An 18,297-nucleotide genomic window follows, 5' to 3' on the forward strand; every position below is an offset into this window, starting at 1 on the left:
GGCCTGGCATGCATTTAACACACACGCACACTAAATTAGGTAGAGCAAGGACAAATACTAAATCGAGTCCCATTAAGACAGACACAGATTTTCAGGTATGAGAACACAGCTAATTAGTACACATACAGTAAATTCCTCTACGTAAGACATCACTGTTAGCACACTGTTAATGGACTGTGATAAGCACACATACACTCCACTGACTGGGGCACCATTGGGACGCATACAGATCGCAGATGCGTTAGGACACCTACTCTGGATTTCGCTGTTGTGTTCGTCTCCAGGTGTCCAGGTGAGCTGGACGCTGCGGCTCTGCAGGTCCGTCAGCTCCAGGTCGGTGGGCGGGTCCGGTCGTTCTGGAACAGAAAGATGTTTCAGCGCCGCGGAGAGGACCGGGAGAACAGCGGTGTGCGTTCCCACGGCACGTTCCCACGGTACGGCTAACAGCATTCCCATGCAAACTCACTGTGAGTCAGTGCTACGCAGGAACCTTAGAAGAACAATAACAATACACACACTGACAGGCTGATCAGGGCTCCTCATTTAATGATCTCCATAAGGAGAATTTTAATTATTTCCTAAGTTATCTCCATGAGGAGAAAAACGTTCAAGCAGATTCTACAATGCTTCTCAGCCCATTCCTTCATGAATAATAATCTACCATCATTTGCTATTTGGGGGAATGATATACATGGGTTTCAATTGCTAATAAAAAACTGAATTGATAATGATCTGACTTTACATTCTAAGACATAACCAAACACATTAGGATGATGATCACATGCTTCATGGTTGAAATGTTTCGGTTGTCTATGTTATGAGAAATGAGTAGCATGCATGGCTTGGGACAGAACTGAATGAAATTTCAAGCAATGGTTAAACCATGATATTCCTCTGCTGGAAAGCCAGACTAATTAAAACCCACTCCAGTCAAAGAAGTCCTCCTCTAATCTTTAATATACCTTTCCATAATCATTAATAATTTACTCATCTTTAGAAATCTTTAGTTTACTCTTTCTTTTTCTTGCATTCGCAATGCAGCTATGCTAAAATGACTCTCATGTCAACTGCAGATACAATTTTGTGGCTTGATACTGGCTGAATTATATTATCTAACGACAGTTTTGTGTTGACTATCCTTTCAGAAATAATCCGAACCTTTCAAGAGAATGCAGAAATGAGCAAATATGCAATGATAATAACACAGTCCATGATGCATCAGCAAACAGTCTTCGCACTAATCTCACATTCCACAAAACAAGACGTGATCTGAAAAATAAAAACCGTAATCTGAAAACCAGGACACAAAAAGAAGCGCATGACACAAAATCAATGTGAAATGACCCATACCATCTACAGGCAAACACACAGAGAAAAGAGAGGCAAAATCTCTGGATTTTAAAAAAAATTGTAAAAATGGACCGAATAAGCGTGGGAAAGTCCAAGCGGAGGCGATGCGTGAGATGTCTCTCAGAAATGTTTACAGTACCTACCATCACTTAAGCATGACACACACACACACGCACGCACACACTCACTCGCTCACACACTCACACACACAAACACACACACAGACACTCACTCACACACACACACACACACACACTAGCGAATGGAGCACAGATGATCAGGCCACGGCATGCTTGAACACGGACAGAGGACGAAGTTCCAAACACAAGCTCGGGCGGAGAGGAGGAGACAAGAGAGATGGATGCTGGGAAGGCTGGCTGGCCATGTGCTCGTGCTTTACCGTAGACGATAGGTGGAGGTGGGGTAGCCTCTGACAGGACGAGGGCAGGAGTAAAGTAGGAGTTAGCAGTTAGTATAGAGTAAGAGTACAGCCCTTCTAAAATGAGAAGTGAAAGAGTAGCACCTTTTCCCCACTGACTCTCAAGTCAACTGCTTAAATAATATATATGTGCTGCTTATGTAAAAGTTAGGCCATGAAACAGGCCTATCTTCTCATCATGTTTATTTAAATTTATCCTCCTAAGACCCTGCATTCATTTTAGTCCCCTGTACAGTAGGTGACATGAGTCTCTGGAACCATAGATATTAATCTTGAGAACCATAGATATTACTATGCTGAAACCTATACAAGGGACATTCAGTAAAAAATAAACCTTTTTCTGCCAGGTCTAATGAGTATATGATCTGTAGCTGGTCTATAATTTCTCACTGTGATAATCTGAGCATAACAGGCCAAATTGGAATACAAATAGTGACATTTTTAGCCAAATAAATATGATATTTAAATACAATGAGGCTATAAAATATGACGAGATGCTACTGAAGTAGAAAAGCTCATGTTGTCATGCGCCACTGAAACTACTTTTTCTTGAGTGTTTAAATATGGTTTGGCAGTACGTAGCGCCTGCATTTAAACACAACTAAGTCCTGTGTTGGTCGATCTCTGAGGGATTTGGATAGTTGGGTCAAAAGCTAATAGGACGGGCGAATGTTACCGACGACGGTGAGGATGGCGGTGGCGGAGTCCTGGTCCAGCGTAGTGTTCATGATGCAGGTGTACGCGCCCTCGTCCTCCTCAGTCACCCCGGTGATGGTCAGGCTGTCGGAGTCCACCACAAACCTGCCCAAAGAAAACAGCCATGTTCCCCTCAGTCCAGTGGGCTCCAAACGGTGCTGAAGAGAGGGCCACTTTAAAGCAGGAAACAACCCTACGGCTTGGTATTTTACCCATAAAAATTCAAGACATACCAGAAAAATAATATTTAAGACTGTTGGGGTTGCTAAAAGAGTACAACTCTCACTTGTAGACAAGAAATATGTCTAAACTAACTAATAGAAAACACCCAGCTTTCATATGAGTACAGGTTAAGTAAACACAGTACTTATGACAGATAAAACCGAACTACTAAGACAGAAGAATCGAGGACAACCCATAACAAGATGGGTACGTAGCAGTTTTCAACCTACATTCAAATTAGCGCACATCCGTGCCCCATTTGGCAAGCCACCAATGTAAATAATCACCTGACTGCCACTTCAAAGACAGCCAGGATATAAACACACTCTCACTCTCACAGGAAACGACCCAGACGGGGGGAGGAGTGGCCTCCCGACCCCTTTAAATATCCGTTCTCTTTCTCTGGATTGGATTTCGTTTTGGATTATCTGAAAGATATAGCTATATGAAGGCTATCTGTCAAGTCATATCTCCTTTTGTTACAATAAAAACGTGTTGTTTGTTAGGTTTATATGACACGTAATGGTTATTAATGGGCCTCTTGGTGACACTGCATTTTTGTATTCCTGGGAGGAGCACGGATGTTCTCCCCTGTTGTACGCCGCTCTGGATAAGAGCGTCTGCTTAGCGACGGTAAGGTAGCGTAGCAACACCTGACCTCTCGTCGTCGGGCAGCTCTCCGCTGTCCTTCAGCCAGGTGACGGTGGGGATCAGGGAGGGGTCGTGGGTCACCCTGCACTCGAAGACCGCGTTTTTGTTTCTCTCCACCTCCTTGTGCTCGTCTTGCTTCACGATACGGGTGGGCTCTGAACAGTGATTAGCGGCGGTTAAAGGTCAAGGGTCACTTTGCATGACTGGCCTTGATGACAACGCAGATTACATCAATAATTATAACAACAAGACCCCTCCCCGGGCCACAGGAATCATTAGGGGACATGGTGAGCTAAACTCAGGTGTGACTGGGACCGCCCTCACCTTTGACCTCCAGGTAGACGTGGTTCTCCTTCTTGCCCAGGTCATTTGTGGCCACGCAGGTGTACCGGCCACTGTTGAGGGGCTGAGCCTCGTGGATCTCTAACGTTCCGTTCTCGTGCAGGCCGTACGGGTCCTTGGAGAGGACCCTATTCTCGCCCTCCTTAAACCTTACGGACAGAAACACATGCAGGAGTCAGTGGCGCTGAGACAATGGGCTGAATTCAATCAAAATCTGTCCTTATTGAACAAAACTGATGCTATTCAATCAAAACCCGTTGTTGCTGAACAGTACTGACACGGATGTGCAGCTGTTTTACAGGTGTAATTTTAGACATGATTAGCTTTCTGTGAACGATCACGTCAGAGATGTTAAAATGATGCCAAATTATGATTACACAATCTCTCCTTTATTAAAGGAGTAGCAGCTATTCAGACTCTGGAGATACTGTAGAACCAGGCACCGAGGACTGTAAAAGGAGTACTCAACGTCTGATTGATTATTTCGCAGGTCGCTGTGACTGTTTCATACAGACAGGTACAGCCTGTTCACACCTCCAGGGCCAAACAAAGCCATACACTCGCTCGCTCGTGGTCTCACCATGTGATGTTCGGTATGGGAGACCCAAAAGAAGCACAATCCAGCAGGGCCGGGGTGTCACGGATCACCTGGTACACTTGGTTGAGTGATGTCAGGATCCTCGGAGGTTCGTCTAGAGAGACACAGACAGTCTCGGGGCTCAACAAGGCGCAAGGAAGCCTTTACTGAAACAATGAACCTTTGAATACTACCTAAAAGGTTTACAAATAATTATTTGAAATAATTATTTAACTCAGATCAGTATGTTACACTAAACAGGTTCTGCATGCTTTTGTGGATGACACCAGTCCAGGAAGGTGAAGGTTAAGTAACACTCACTGAGGACATTGACAAATGCGTTGGCCAGCAAATATCCATATTCATTGGAGACGTTGCACTGGTACACTGCACTGGACCCGGTCTGGGCGTCGGAGAAGGTGATGGTGTCATCATCAATCGTCCTGCTGGGGTCTTTGGGTGTATCTATCGAAGGATCACAGTCTATATATATTCATTTTTTTTAAATCTTCTCATACAGTTTGACATTATACAGATCTCTGACATATATTAAAACAGGGGGGTGCAATCTTATCAAAGTGGGCCCTCTGTGGACACAGGCTTTTGTTCAAGCGCTAGAACTCCTGATTCAAGTAACCAAGGTCTTGACTGAAGGCCATGATTAGCTGATTTGTTGAACCACAACTGTCAATTCAATTTCAATTGAAGAACTGAACTAATATTCAATTTATGATTAGAAAAACACCCCACATTTTCCAGAGATTTTTCAATAGATGAATTGAGTTTTTGATAATAGGACTGACACCCCCCCCCCCCCCCCCCCCACCCAACCCTTTGTTCTAGCCTGACACTAAAATTAAATTAATCGAATGATGGGTTTCAATCAAGACCGTATGGACTTCAGTCAGATACTTCAGTGCTGAGCTAGATCAGAAGCATGTGCCCATGAGCTGGCATAAGACTGGATGCCCCTGGTTCGGTCACGGGGCGATGGGCGCGGTGGTACTTACTCTCAATGGGCACCCCGTTCATGGACCAGGTGACTGTGGGCTTGGGGTTCCCCTTGGCCTGGCAGGTGAGAACGCCCGTCTCACGGGGTGCCAGAATCAGGTTTTTGGGGGCTTTTCTCCAGTACGGGGCAGCTGTTTTACACGGTAAAGCCAAACCGTTACCAAACAACACACACATGTACTTCTTACTCACAAACAAACTTTGAATAACCACAGTTACTGAGCAAATCACAAGAAGCCCCTTATCAAATTCTTACAACTTCTCTCTGGTGTCTTCAAACATATAATGGTGCAAAAATACTTTTAATATGAGCGCATATTGATTTGCGTTGTTGGCAAACAAAAGCAAACAGACAGAAATGTTTGTGTGCGTTTGACACGGGGAGCAATTTTCACAATGTGCATGTTGCCTGTCTATTCTGTGGAGAGGACAATCTTCTGATTGGCTGAAGAAAGAGTATGATTGACAAGTCATTCTAGCTCCACCCATTATGGGGTTCATCGTGAGTCACATGACTACTACCTCCCATGCTGATTATACTATTTAAATGAAACGTAATTACATGCAAAATGTAAAACAAGACGGCTCCTTACAGACCTTTCACGATGACGGTGATGATGTGGTGAACAGTGTCCAGGACATTGCTGGCCGTGCAGCGGTAGTCCCCTGCGTCCGCCTCCGTCACCTCGGCAATCTTCAGAGTCTTCTGGAAGCTGTGATCGGACGTCCTGTCGCTAGGCAGCTCTGCGTTCTCCCTGCTCCAGGAGATCTCTGGGGTCGGCCTTTTTTTTGGAAAAGAGATAGCGCCCATAGATGCAATGAGGTGCCTCATCGGCATTGGAGATAGAGAGATGCAGCCAGGATTATCCAACCTCAACATTTGCCCTTAAATAACTTACAAATAAATGGAATCAATGTAAGCATTTTGTTCATTGAAATAAAAATAAATGCAAGCATTCTTTTTTTTTCCCCTTCACAAACAGTTTTCCAGGTTGCTTTTGGCAGCAGCTGCTGACCTTGCAAAACTGCGGTTGCGGAAATCGAACGCGCTTGTAACTTCATCTGCGGGGGACAGTTAAGGGCAAACGCTGACGCAAACCCTGGCCGCCACAGACAACACGTGCTCACAACGCCCGCCTGTTGCCGCGGTAACTCACAGGCCCTCGGCGATGCATTCCAGCTCCAGGTCCTCGCCCCTCAGGACCATCTTGGTGCTCCTGGACCCCGGTGGGAGCATAAAAGATGGCCGCCGCTCCCCCACTGGGCTGTCTGAGGTAAATAAGAGTCAGGAGACAGTGTCAGAACCCAAGCGGGTCTCATTTGGGCCTCTCTTGGATCCAGCACCAAAGAACCATAGAGAAACCAGCCCTGACCAGCAACCACAAATTCACCATCCCTGATTCATCACTGTTCATATACCCTATACATACATATACAGAATGGTAATTACAGTAAAACTACCCAGAATGCACCAGTCATTTAGTAAACAGTATACCCTTTTTCATCCATTCATAGTTTTTCAGTAATGACTTATACTCACCAATTAAGAGGAAACATGTTCTTGCATTGACTTATTTCAGTAAACTTACTGTTACTAGTCATGACCAGAAAAATTTCAGTGGTGCATTCTTTTAGGTTTAGTACACAAACAGACCAAAGCAAACAGAAGCTAATACTATATATATATGTGTGTCCACTTGTGTGACTTTGGTCCATAGCAACACATTTCCATCAACTTTTACCATGTACAGAGCTTTCACCCACTGGAACCAGCCAAAGACACACTTTAAAACAATGTATTTTCTGCTCTCTCTTACATCCGTATGCCACACAAACATAATAAACAAATAAAAAATAATAATAATAACCTGAGTGGAATCCTTAAAACAATGAGCAATACACAGAAATGAAATGAATGTGTGAATGGAGAGTTGGGATTAACAAAAGGATGAGTGGATGGAGAGGTGAAAAGACTGTGGTGACTTCATCCTTCTATGTTCCTTTGCAGCTCTTCTGGCTTCAAAGCTCATGGAAGGATCTGAGGGAATTACCCACAATGCACTGGGACTGTTTGGGGGAGGACCTCATCAAAGAATCATCAAAATAACCATTTGTGTAATGGCTAAAGAGAGAGGCATATTCATTCCTTTAGAGGAACAAAAATGCTCTCTATACAAGCAAAGGCTACGGAAAAGAATAGGTCTCTGAAAGAATAGATTGCAAAAGCAAAAAATGATTTTTTTTTCTTTGTGGTAATGAAAACAGGCATTCACAGAGATTTTGCAAGCTGGGCTTGCTTGTTTTTCCATGCATGGAAGTGAGTACCATTGATATAAAAAATATAAAAACCACAAATTTACAACTAGCCATACATTGTAGTTGTACTGTGTTCCACTATTTGTTCATTTTATTTTATTGAGCTTTCACTGTATTCAAATACAAGTTGAAAAGCTGCACAGAATAAATACCTCCATTTCCCATGTGAATGTCCTTTTTTCATTCATAAATTAATATTTTATGTCAAAAAACAAGGAAAGGAAAACTGTCTTGGAATGTTAATGCGGTTCTTCACAGACAAGTGTGACTAGTGAAAGAAGGAGTAGGTTTGTAGCCCAGGAGGAAATGCGATTAATTCGATTCAGGGATGAGGTAGCGTTAGTGGTTCTGGGGGGTAAATGTTAGTGGTGGGGTTCTGCGTTGTTATGTTGGGCAGCATTCACTAGTTGGCACCAGCACTCACCACCAAAAAAATCAGTGTCATTCAATAAAGCTGCCATTGTCTCATTGATTGCATCCACTGTAACACAAAAGAAATCATAAACATGCTACCAACAGAGTCCAACAAATCTGCTCACAGACATGCGATGGCTGAAAACAACAGATTCATGAATAATTAACGCAAAAAAAAAAAAACATACAAATCTAAAGAAAATTACACAAAGAAAATGCGTTCCTAAAATAAAATGACAGAAGAGGTTTGGCGCAACGTCAAATCACGGGGTAACCAGCTGTTACTGTACGCGAAGCGGCCTGACTGGACCCCTTGTTCCTGAAAACGGGACGTGACGCAATAACAGTGCTCACGCTCACAGACAACAATAAAAAACCAAAGAATAATTTCGCTGTCGCACGGTTTAGTCAGCGAATTACCAGCCGCCTTTTAGACAACCTTTCAACAATGCTTCCTTTCTCGACCGCCGCCGCATCAAGATCGTAAGTGAATTTTCCGCTCATTCGGCGCGGCAGACGCAGGGCCGCGTATCGTACCGTAGTGACGCGCGTAGCGACGGCGAGGCCGACTCACCGTTGAGGACCTTCACGGTGATGGGCTGCTTCTGCTGTATGGTCTGCGTGTGCGGGAACCTGGCGTAGCAGATGTAGTCGTTGCGGGTGTCCTCCGTCAGCACGTTGGAGAAGTACAGGTCTCCGTTCAAGGCCTGGGACACGCGTTCGCTTTGGGGAAGCCTCTGGAAATCTTAAGACAAACAGGGAGAAGAATCCCTTTTGAGAGGCCGAACGCCATGACCAGGGTTCAATTAACGCAACTGCATCATATCATATTGTCAGAGTAATATTCACTGTGTGAACTGGACTTCATGTATTCATGGCTATGAATAATTGTACAAAATGAGTATTGTATTTGGCTTCTGCCCAATAAATGTAATATCACTAGTAGAGTATTTCCAAAGACAAGGACAAAGATGGGTGTTTAAATCTACACTTGAAAGCTTACAGCACATTAACTCGGAATGGACCTGCATGAAATACTTTCTTAGAAATTCAACTTAGAAAGCAGATGCTCATCACAGGAATAAAATGACTTGTTCATCTCATAACAAAGGTATGCATGCAGCTTGCATGGAAAAAGAAAAGATTTCATTGACAATTTAAAAAACACATATTCATCAATAATAAGAATAAAATTCAATTTCCCGTGAAATGCACATTTTAAAAAGACACAGCTGATGGCTTAAAACAACTTGACATACTGCAGCACAACTGTATGATTCTGAGTGCGTTTGGTGGAATGAAGCAATCTATTGAACATGTCTTTCAACATACAGAAACTACATGATGCTGCAGGTATCCCACAATGCACAGTGATGGCCCATATCGGAGCCTTCTTCAGAGGTGCATTTCCTGAGGAAACTCACTGTTGTCCATCCAGAATACGATTGGCGGGGGAAGGCCGGCCGGGGGCCGACATGGCAGAATCAGGGACACGCCCTCCTGCACGACGAATGGGTCATTTCTCTCTTTTGACCACAAGGGGGACCCTGTGAGGAGGGACAGTAGAAGTCTGTGGTAAAGTGAAAGCCTTTTTCCTTTCTGCATCTCTGTCACTCAACTGCACTCTCTTTGCAAGCTTTTGCTCAGGAAGCAAGAGAGACAGAAAAATAAAAGCGCACATTGATTTATAAATGGGTTGGATTCGATAAATATTATGTTTTTCCTGGTCTCTGACAAACAATTAACTTGAAAGTGTAAACTGAAATAGCTGGATCTCGCCCATTGTGAGATTGCCAATGATCTGTGTCTACGATGAAGTACACGAATATAAGACTTTATAGAAGACCGATTTCATTTCATTTCTTTACATTTTTTGTACCCAATTTTTCCTTCATTTAAAAAAAAAAAACATATTTACAAGTTTGCAACTAAAAGTGCTTTACATATATTAAAAACATATATACTATATGTGTACACGCATAAACATAGGTCCGATATGCACAGTAAATAGGGAAATGAAACTGGGTGTGGGTAGAGCAGGAACTGGCGCAGTAACTGCGTTGGGCAGCAGGGGGTGCTCTTACGGGACTGGCGGATGACGATGTTGTTGGAGACGGCGGTCCCATGCTCGTTCCGGGCGATGCACTGGTACACCCCCTCGTACACCTCCGCCCTCTCCCGGCTGATGTCGATCACCAGGGTCCCCGAGTCGGACTTCATGGTGACCCGCGGGTCCTTGTCGATGTTGAAGTGCGTCCCGTTTCTGGTCCACGAAAAGCTGCGCACGCAAAAACAAGGCAACGAAATATAACGCTGTCAAACATCATCTCACGCTTCTACATATACTATATCTGATTACGAAATGCAGTATCTACATGGAAGAGGAAAAGTATCAGTGTCCCAAAGCTAACTAAGCACACCGATGTGACAAGCAAATAAGCAACAAGCAAAAGGCATGCAAATATAATATCAGCGCAGCCTACAAAGACACTATGCATGGAAAAAACAAACAAAACCAATCCCAGCTGTGCTTGGGATTTGCCATTTCAGTGCACAGGCAGGAAATCTCCCCACAGTATATGCAATAACAGACACATTCAGCATCCATCATCACTTAGTACCAAAACTCTTTCGTTTCTCTTGTTGCAGCACAAATCAAACACATTACTTCACATACGCATCATCATAAATAAAGTTTAGAGGTAGCGCCAGAACAGAAGTGTTATGTTTGTTATATATGGTTCCATAAAGACACATTACATAATGCCTGTATGAACACCACATAACTACTTTAAACGCCACTTTAAAGGATCCGCAACAATTTTATGACTGCAGATATGCAGGTTCTGCCTTTTTTATTGTTTTATATAAATATCTCTATGCGATTGTGACACACTCATATGGTGTCCTATCAATGCTTTAGAAATGAGCACTGTGTTTCACCCATACAATAGTGTTAGAGCCTTTATGAATGCCTTTGTGATATTATGGTTTAATGTACAGACTGCCTCAGGCAACCAAACACAAGATCAGTATTCATGGGGTGATATAGGAAGGGGCTGAATCCACCATTTGTCACATGCCGCACCCTAATCCACTCCACGCCCTGATTCCAGTATGTAATTGGTGGGACCATATCCGCACCTGATTGGACAAGGAGCCGAGAGTGGGGGTGGAGCTAGAAGGGTGTAATTTGTACCACACTCATCGGCCAGAACTCAGGTATTCGCCAGTAGAAGTCTGCTGTACCACAGATTTGTCTAAATGCTTCCGTTTCCCCATTGGTAAAGTGGTTCACCACACAGATTTCCTTCAGATGGCTGTTTACATGCTTTTACCACAGAGTTGTTAAAACAAACCGTAGTGTCGGATGTAGCACTGGATTGCTAGCTAACACTAGCGGGCTACATGTACAGCTACATAATGTAACTGTAAAACAATAGATACCTTTGATATTCTAACATACGGCAGGCTGAATTTTTATAATGTCAGTTTTGGGGACCCTGGCTCACCAGAATGACGTTTCTCACACGCACTCCTACCTGGGATGGGGCTTCCCTTTGGCCTCGCAGTGGATGACGATGTTTTCTCGCGGGTCGATGATGTAGTCTTTCGGCGACTGGTTAGTTATAGTCGGTGGCTGGGGAACTAAAGGAGGTGGGGGGGGGGGGGCGATGTCAGATTTGGATGCAATTTTACAACAGACAGCGCAGTACATACCAAATAATATAGATGAATGACAATGCATTTGCTACTATCCATTCTCAAGCACAAGACAACGTCATGCAGTGACACTATAGATCTGGGTTAACTCCACAGCTAACAAAAGCAAACTTTTAAACAAGCAATACGCATTCTAATATACATACATAACAATACAATTAAACAAGAGTGATATTATCTACTGTAAAGCAAAATAAAATATCATGCAGTGGCACGGTCTTGGAAATGGTTTAACTGCATGTTCAGCAACCAGTACATGCAACGTGTGATAGGGAACCAGACCTAGCCAACAGGAGAAGATGGAGAGCATGCAGTGGAATCTGAAACGTTTTGTTCATTGATCGCCCCTCCAAGACAACACATCACTGTTTACAGAACGGCAGTGACACTCTCCATGTGAAAAGCAGCAGTGTTTTTATAAGGAAATCCTCCAACTAAATAAACAAGGCCAAAGGATGAAATGCAAAAAAGTACTAACCAAAATACATGCAAATATAAGTCCACAGACACTGTACATGAAAAACAAAAACAAACCAAAAAAAACAAAACAACCGAAAGCACGTTACACATGTGCAAGCCTTTTAAAGCACACCGGCTCCACGGCAACAGTAAACCAACTTACATCCTTCCAGAACTTTAGTTTTTGGCCCCAAAGAATTGGTGCAGGCATAACAGACATGATAAAGAAAAGCGGACGTTAGTGCTGAGAACATAACATCCTTGCGTTTTGCTCATGAAAAAAAAAAACCATCAGAGTATGTTGGCCACAGGTTTGTAAGTAAAATGTCCACAATGTTCTTCTGTGGCTTGGACAGAATTTATAAGGCATTTACTTTTGTGGATGTTCTCATGACGTTATTTCACAAAATGGGAATCTAATTACCCCCAAACTTTGTAAATGGTTCGTGTTTCCCGGGCAGTGGCTAAAAAAGTGGGCTAGAAACGGGACCCTCGAATGGGGTGGGGGGAGGGGATGTGGTTGGCATGGCTACAACACTCTTGAATAAGCTGCTTAACCTTAATTTCTTTAGTATATTTCCATCTGTGGATGTACAGTGTTAAATATAGGCTACACAATTTGTCCTGGATAAGACAAGCTGTTACATGGATATGGTAAACTTGCTAAAATAATTCATTTTAATGCTCACTGTTAGAATAAAACCATGATTTATCCTGGATTTTGATGTGTACACTGCTCATTCAGGTATGAAATGACTGGGGTCAGGATTCTGGGCTCAATACTTGCATTTGAACTAAAACCTGAAATGCAAAGTCAGAGGTACTCAAATCTGACCCTTGAGACTAGTGGCACTGCTACTTTTTCTACCTGAAAGTTAATTCATTGCTTAATGACAATAATTGGACAGAGATTTAACTCACCTGCTGTCCCAGGTTTGCATCAGTCCTGATTAGATTGGAAGAATGAAAACTAGAAGTACTACTGGCCTCAAGGGCCAAATTTGAGTATGCTCAGTGCTCAGATTATAGCAGGGTCTGGCAATTCTGGTGCTGGAGGGCCAGTGTGTTTTCTTTTCCACCACTTACCCTCGCTAAATTAGCCAGCTGGCTGTTTACACCAACAACACCAACACTGGTTCACTCATAGATTAGATCACAGTAAAACATTTCATATAGGGATTAGGGAGACAAGATCAGTCTTTGGCTGTCATTCATGCGCTTAATAAGAAATGTAGCTAAAGTATCAGGTGACATAAATGCTAGGGCTAATTAAGTCATTAAAGCCAGAAGCTGACGTGAAAACCAGAAACAGATACAGCCCTCGTTGCCCACCTCTGGGTTAGAGTAAGCCCCCTTTTCATAGTTCCCTTTTATATAGACAGTCTTCCGCACATTCTCCAGCCATTATAAAGCCAGAAGATTGTGAAAACCTTCTGTGACTATTTAAAATACCCTTCATAGCACACAATAGCTGTCCAGGCCAATCGAAAACTATCAATAAAATCCAGAGAGTGAACTGTCTGTTTAAGACTCGTATGCCTGGGAAAGGTTTCTCTGCTGGCAAAGCATGGATTCAGTGGAGCCTACCTGCACTACCTGAGTTCCATGCAAATCTACGCTGCCAGCCTGCACTTGCTGGTTCAGTAGATCAGTAAATTTGGTAACCTAAAATGTGGGCATGTCCAACAGTACTATGCCAATGTGCGGGCAAGGCATAGAATCATACACAGATGGTTGCAACAATTTTTTTTCTGAACCCACAACCCCAATCATGAGGAGGTCCCACATCTATCCTGAAATCAGTAAGACATAATCGCTTATACAGAGAAGAGTAGAGGGGGGTGTAGTTATCTAATACAATAGGAAATCATGTCGAGGTATATTGGGAAGCACAGCTCAGTCAAAAAGCCGGATGTAGGGCAACCTCAGATATAAACTCAATCAACCCATGTCAGTTGACTTAACTCAGAAATAAAAGTGTCCTTTTTCACAAATGTAATTTGCCAAGTCAATCTTGGTGAACATGGCAAACTGTATTTGCGGAAAAAATATCAGTATATAAGTTTAGAACAAATGTTGATTGACTCCAGGTCATAGTTAAAACTGCCCCCACTGTCCAATGTGAACACCTGATGATGGCTTCACTGAGGCTTTCCTCTAGGTGCCAGCAGAGGTAAAGCACGCTGCGATGGCGCGACTTCCTGTTTTTCGTAACTCACGGTCAAGAGGCACTTCCAGCGCTGAGATCATGTGACCCAGGACCAGCACGAGCGCGGGCCCCCCGAGCAGCTCGTACTTCCTCTTCCTGTTCATGGCCGAACCGTGTCTCCCTCTGCGTCTCTCGTCAAAGACACGTCCCTCTCCTCGGTCAGGACAGCAGCTCCAACCCACAGCACATCCACGCCCGCCTCACAGCTGAGAGGGGGGGGGGGGAGGAAAAGAGATGCAGAGAGAGAAAGACTTTTACTTCATCGATCTGGATATCTGTGGCCCAGGGATCAATCGGCAGCAAGAAGCATTTCAGACAGCCATTAAAACAGTGAGCACATGAGAGAGAGAGAGAGTGGGATAGAATGAGAAAACAGATAAGAGAGAGAGAGAGGAGAAAGAGAGAGAAAGAGAATGTAACAGAGATAGTGAGAGGAAAGAGAGAAAGAAAAGGATGAGGAGAAAGAGAGAGAGAGCGAGACAGTGAAGGTGAGCGAGAGAGACGAACTCAATCCCCACACCACAGACAGCAATGCCGTGGTCTGCCGCTCTCTCCGCTCGCTGCGCTGTAGATAATCCCGCCCGCGAGGCCACGCCCCACACGCAGCCATAACGATCATGCCCGCGATGCCAGCTCCATTAGGCTGCCAGGCTGGCACATAGCTCACATTACACAGCGCTGCAGCTTCAAACGGGCACCTCTGCCCGGCTCCTCACACACGGACGAATGGCAAGCACCGCTCTGCAGGGCACTACCAACCTGGGATCATTTTCATCACATAAATCCCTCTACTTTGCTCCTGTAGCACTTTCATGTTACACATGAACCTCCTGTGCCACTTACATTTTACATGTACCTCCATCCATATTGTACTTTGTCTCATTTTCTTTATGTTGTAGCTTGTCATGCCTCCTAGTTTGACTTAGCATAGGCTAGGTCAGAGAGTAAAGTGTTCATGGCTATGAATAACTTCATGAAAATGAGTATTGTACCTTATCGGACCTGTGTTTTGTAGTTCTTCCATTAACCTTGGGTAAGCAAATATTGTACGACGATTTGGATAATAGCATCTGCCAAATAATATAATGTGAAGCACCCACAATCCTCCAGTTCCCTCCACTAGCAGTGTCAACACACAGAGAGAAACTCATCAATTAAGTTTCCGAGGGATCCATCAAACATGAAGGGCAAGACAGTGCTGGCAAAACAAAAGGCGATTCTGTGTACGAGAGACTCATTACTTATCCGCAAGGAAGGATTATTGTAACATCTAACACGGAAAAAAGCGATAATATAAAATATGACAAAGCGACTTGCAAAAAGGCGCATTTAACATGCTAATAAAACTGCCAGTAGAGCTGGAAATAGGTACAGAAAGGTAGCAATAAATCTGCGCTGTTGTCAAGACATGTGTGACACAAATATACATTTACATAAATACTTTCAAAATAAATAATACAATGGAAAGATTCATGGATATTCATAAGCTGGTACATGACTGTGATTGGTAGAGAGGGTAAATTGAGTCGGTAGATAAAAGGAACAAAGTACACCACACCCAAATAAACAATGCAAGAGACAAGGGAAAATATGAAAAATGAGCACCATTTCTGCTCCCAGAAAAAGCTTATTCACCAGGAAAAAAAAAACATTTTAATCATAATAATGGCATTATAAATTTTTATCTATTTTTGTGTGGTGAAAAATCTTTTTGGAGGGAAGTAATCATGGTGTGTGGACTTGATTCCCATTCTCCATGATAAGATAAGACGAAAACTGAATCACTAGCTCTGCACTGCACAGAGCAAAGCCATCAAGATGACTCAGGTTTAAAAGTGCACAGTACGGTCCATATTGACGTGGGATGTGGAGATGCTGGTTATGTCAGCTAAATGTGCTCGGGGGTCTGCATTATTTATGAGGCCTGAACTTATCAGAGCGATGCGATGGGAATCTCTGCGGGCCAACCAAGGTGAGCCTCCCGGAACCGTGGAGACAGATCAGGCCCGGGAACCCGATCCATTGTGATGTCACAGAGATACTGTTCCATCTGGAGCTGGACGTGTAGCACAGCTCTGGCACTGAAGGGTCGATGTAATAGTTTCTATTAAAACACAGAGAGCGACTGCCTGATTCCTAGAGACAGTCAGCTCTGTGACTTAGGCCTGGATTCAGTCAACATCTTATCTTCGGCTAAGAAATACCGGTACTTCTCATCAATCCAAGCACAGACTGGTGTGTTCAGCGGAAAATCACGGAAATCTACTAGCTGAAAAGTCTGTGAAGAAATTCAAGTAAAAACTTGCATTTAACAGTTAAAAATTAAGGACGCATGTTGCAATTCAGGTCTTATACTGCCTGTAAAAGGTGCAAATACAAATTTCATGTTAACAATCAGGTTTGAGGCCTTTAATACACTTTCCTCTGCAGTTCAAGTGTTTTTAGTGTTTTACTGGGCCTCATTTTTAAAATTCAGACATGCAGGCAACTTTCTTTAGCAGAAAAAGCATCACACACATCCACAGAATAATAAAACTACTCTATCAGACCCAAACAACCTCACAGCTCTGAAAGCTGTTCTGCCTGGCAAGAACTCGGAAACTTCTGGAAAAGTCTGAAAGATGGAGCTGACATCACTGTGAAAATTAAACTGCCAATCATATGTCAGGAGATAAAGGATCCCTTTGTTTCCAGGCAACAAGACTGTGTCATTATTTTTTAAAAAGGCAAGAGACCTTTGGTGAAAAAGAGATGAAATGTTCTGACAACACAGATCCATAATTGGCAAGAGGGTTCAATTTGTAGTGTAGAGTCTTGAATAAAAAGCTGGTGGGGGGGTGGGGCAGATGTTTTATGGAAACATACGTATTCAATTAGACAGCAACAGACAATTGAACTTGCTAATAAGTCAGCAATTTTACAACATATTCGTCAATGCTTTCACCTTCTCCTTCCATCTGTCAAGTACAATTACAGTCCTTCTTTCCTTTTTTTTGGTTCCAGTGCTTTCAAAACTGTTTTGCCGTCTGTAATATGCAGCAATTAAACTGTTCCTCCACTGCAGGTTGACAACATGCTTTCTAAAGGCATTCATGTATACATCAGGGGAAAGAAATGTGTCATTCAGAGACAAGACGTCAGACTGCAACTTTCTGGCAGTATGTCCCTCAGCGTGAAAGAGCATAATAAAAAAAGTGAGTATTAAGACTGGAAATTTTTTGACAACAAATACACAAATGTATGAATGAATATATCCTTCCGAATGCACTTGCAAGTATGTGCACACACACACATACACACACACGCCCCTTCACACACACACACACACACACACACACACACTCACACTCACACACCTACACACACATACACACACACACACACACCCCTCCATTTAGGGTTACTGACGGCATGTTTTCTTTACCTCAGGCTTCTCCTGTCCAAATAAAACCAATTTAAATGTCAAGGCTAATTCCCCAACCTCCACACAAACCGAACTGCTGTGTCATGTCTGTCTATAGCAGTTTATTTCGACCAGGCTTCATTGGGAAAGAAAGGGACCTCCCGTGTTCTCTCTCTCTCTCTCTCTCTCTCTCTCGGACGCATCATGGCAGACATGATTGCAGATAGCAGGTCTGACGCACGCCTCAGCTGTTTCTCTGCGGATTTTTTTTTCCCTGTATCGGCTCTTTGGTAATTTATCGCTGAGCTGGGACCAGCCCCGCCCCAATGGAGGGGGGGAGGGGGGTTTGGGGATCTGTCACTCGCTGGCCTGCCCCATACAACAGCTCTCTGGGGAACACTGCACCCCCGCCCCACCTCCCCACCCCCAGTGCAAAGACAACGACCCCCGTTAGCAAATCACTGTGCAAACCGGCCGGGTGTTCT

The 18,297-nt window shown here is 43.6% G+C and overlaps 1 protein-coding gene across 13 annotated transcripts in view; it reads right to left on the bottom strand.

Moving 5' to 3' along the window:
- LOC118232405 (neuronal cell adhesion molecule-like) overlaps positions 1-18,297 on the bottom strand; it is a 76,856-nt gene that overhangs the window by 14,519 nt on the left and 44,040 nt on the right. For 6 of the 13 annotated variants that reach the window (XM_035427373.1, XM_035427381.1, XM_035427377.1 and 3 more), the window contains exons 3-19: positions 14,420-14,615; positions 12,364-12,375; positions 11,561-11,666; positions 10,103-10,296; positions 9,443-9,565; positions 8,593-8,763; positions 8,029-8,085; positions 6,446-6,557; positions 5,886-6,070; positions 5,288-5,419; positions 4,599-4,742; positions 4,281-4,392; positions 3,683-3,849; positions 3,366-3,513; positions 2,466-2,590; positions 1,751-1,780; positions 255-356 (exon numbers count right to left, since the gene is read on the bottom strand). In XM_035427373.1, coding sequence (XP_035283264.1) covers positions 255-356; positions 1,751-1,780; positions 2,466-2,590; positions 3,366-3,513; positions 3,683-3,849; positions 4,281-4,392; positions 4,599-4,742; positions 5,288-5,419; positions 5,886-6,070; positions 6,446-6,557; positions 8,029-8,085; positions 8,593-8,763; positions 9,443-9,565; positions 10,103-10,296; positions 11,561-11,666; positions 12,364-12,375; positions 14,420-14,513 — 2,014 coding nt within the window. In that variant the 5' untranslated portion in view covers positions 14,514-14,615. The remainder of the gene's footprint in view (positions 1-254; positions 357-1,750; positions 1,781-2,465; positions 2,591-3,365; positions 3,514-3,682; positions 3,850-4,280; positions 4,393-4,598; positions 4,743-5,287; positions 5,420-5,885; positions 6,071-6,445; positions 6,558-8,028; positions 8,086-8,592; positions 8,764-9,442; positions 9,566-10,102; positions 10,297-11,560; positions 11,667-12,363; positions 12,376-14,419; positions 14,616-18,297) is intronic. The other 7 variants (XM_035427375.1, XM_035427382.1, XM_035427383.1 and 4 more) reach the window with 5 other exon arrangements.

This window comes from Anguilla anguilla, chromosome 7 (genome assembly GCF_013347855.1).
Source record: "Anguilla anguilla isolate fAngAng1 chromosome 7, fAngAng1.pri, whole genome shotgun sequence".
Lineage (NCBI taxonomy): Eukaryota > Metazoa > Chordata > Actinopteri > Anguilliformes > Anguillidae > Anguilla > Anguilla anguilla.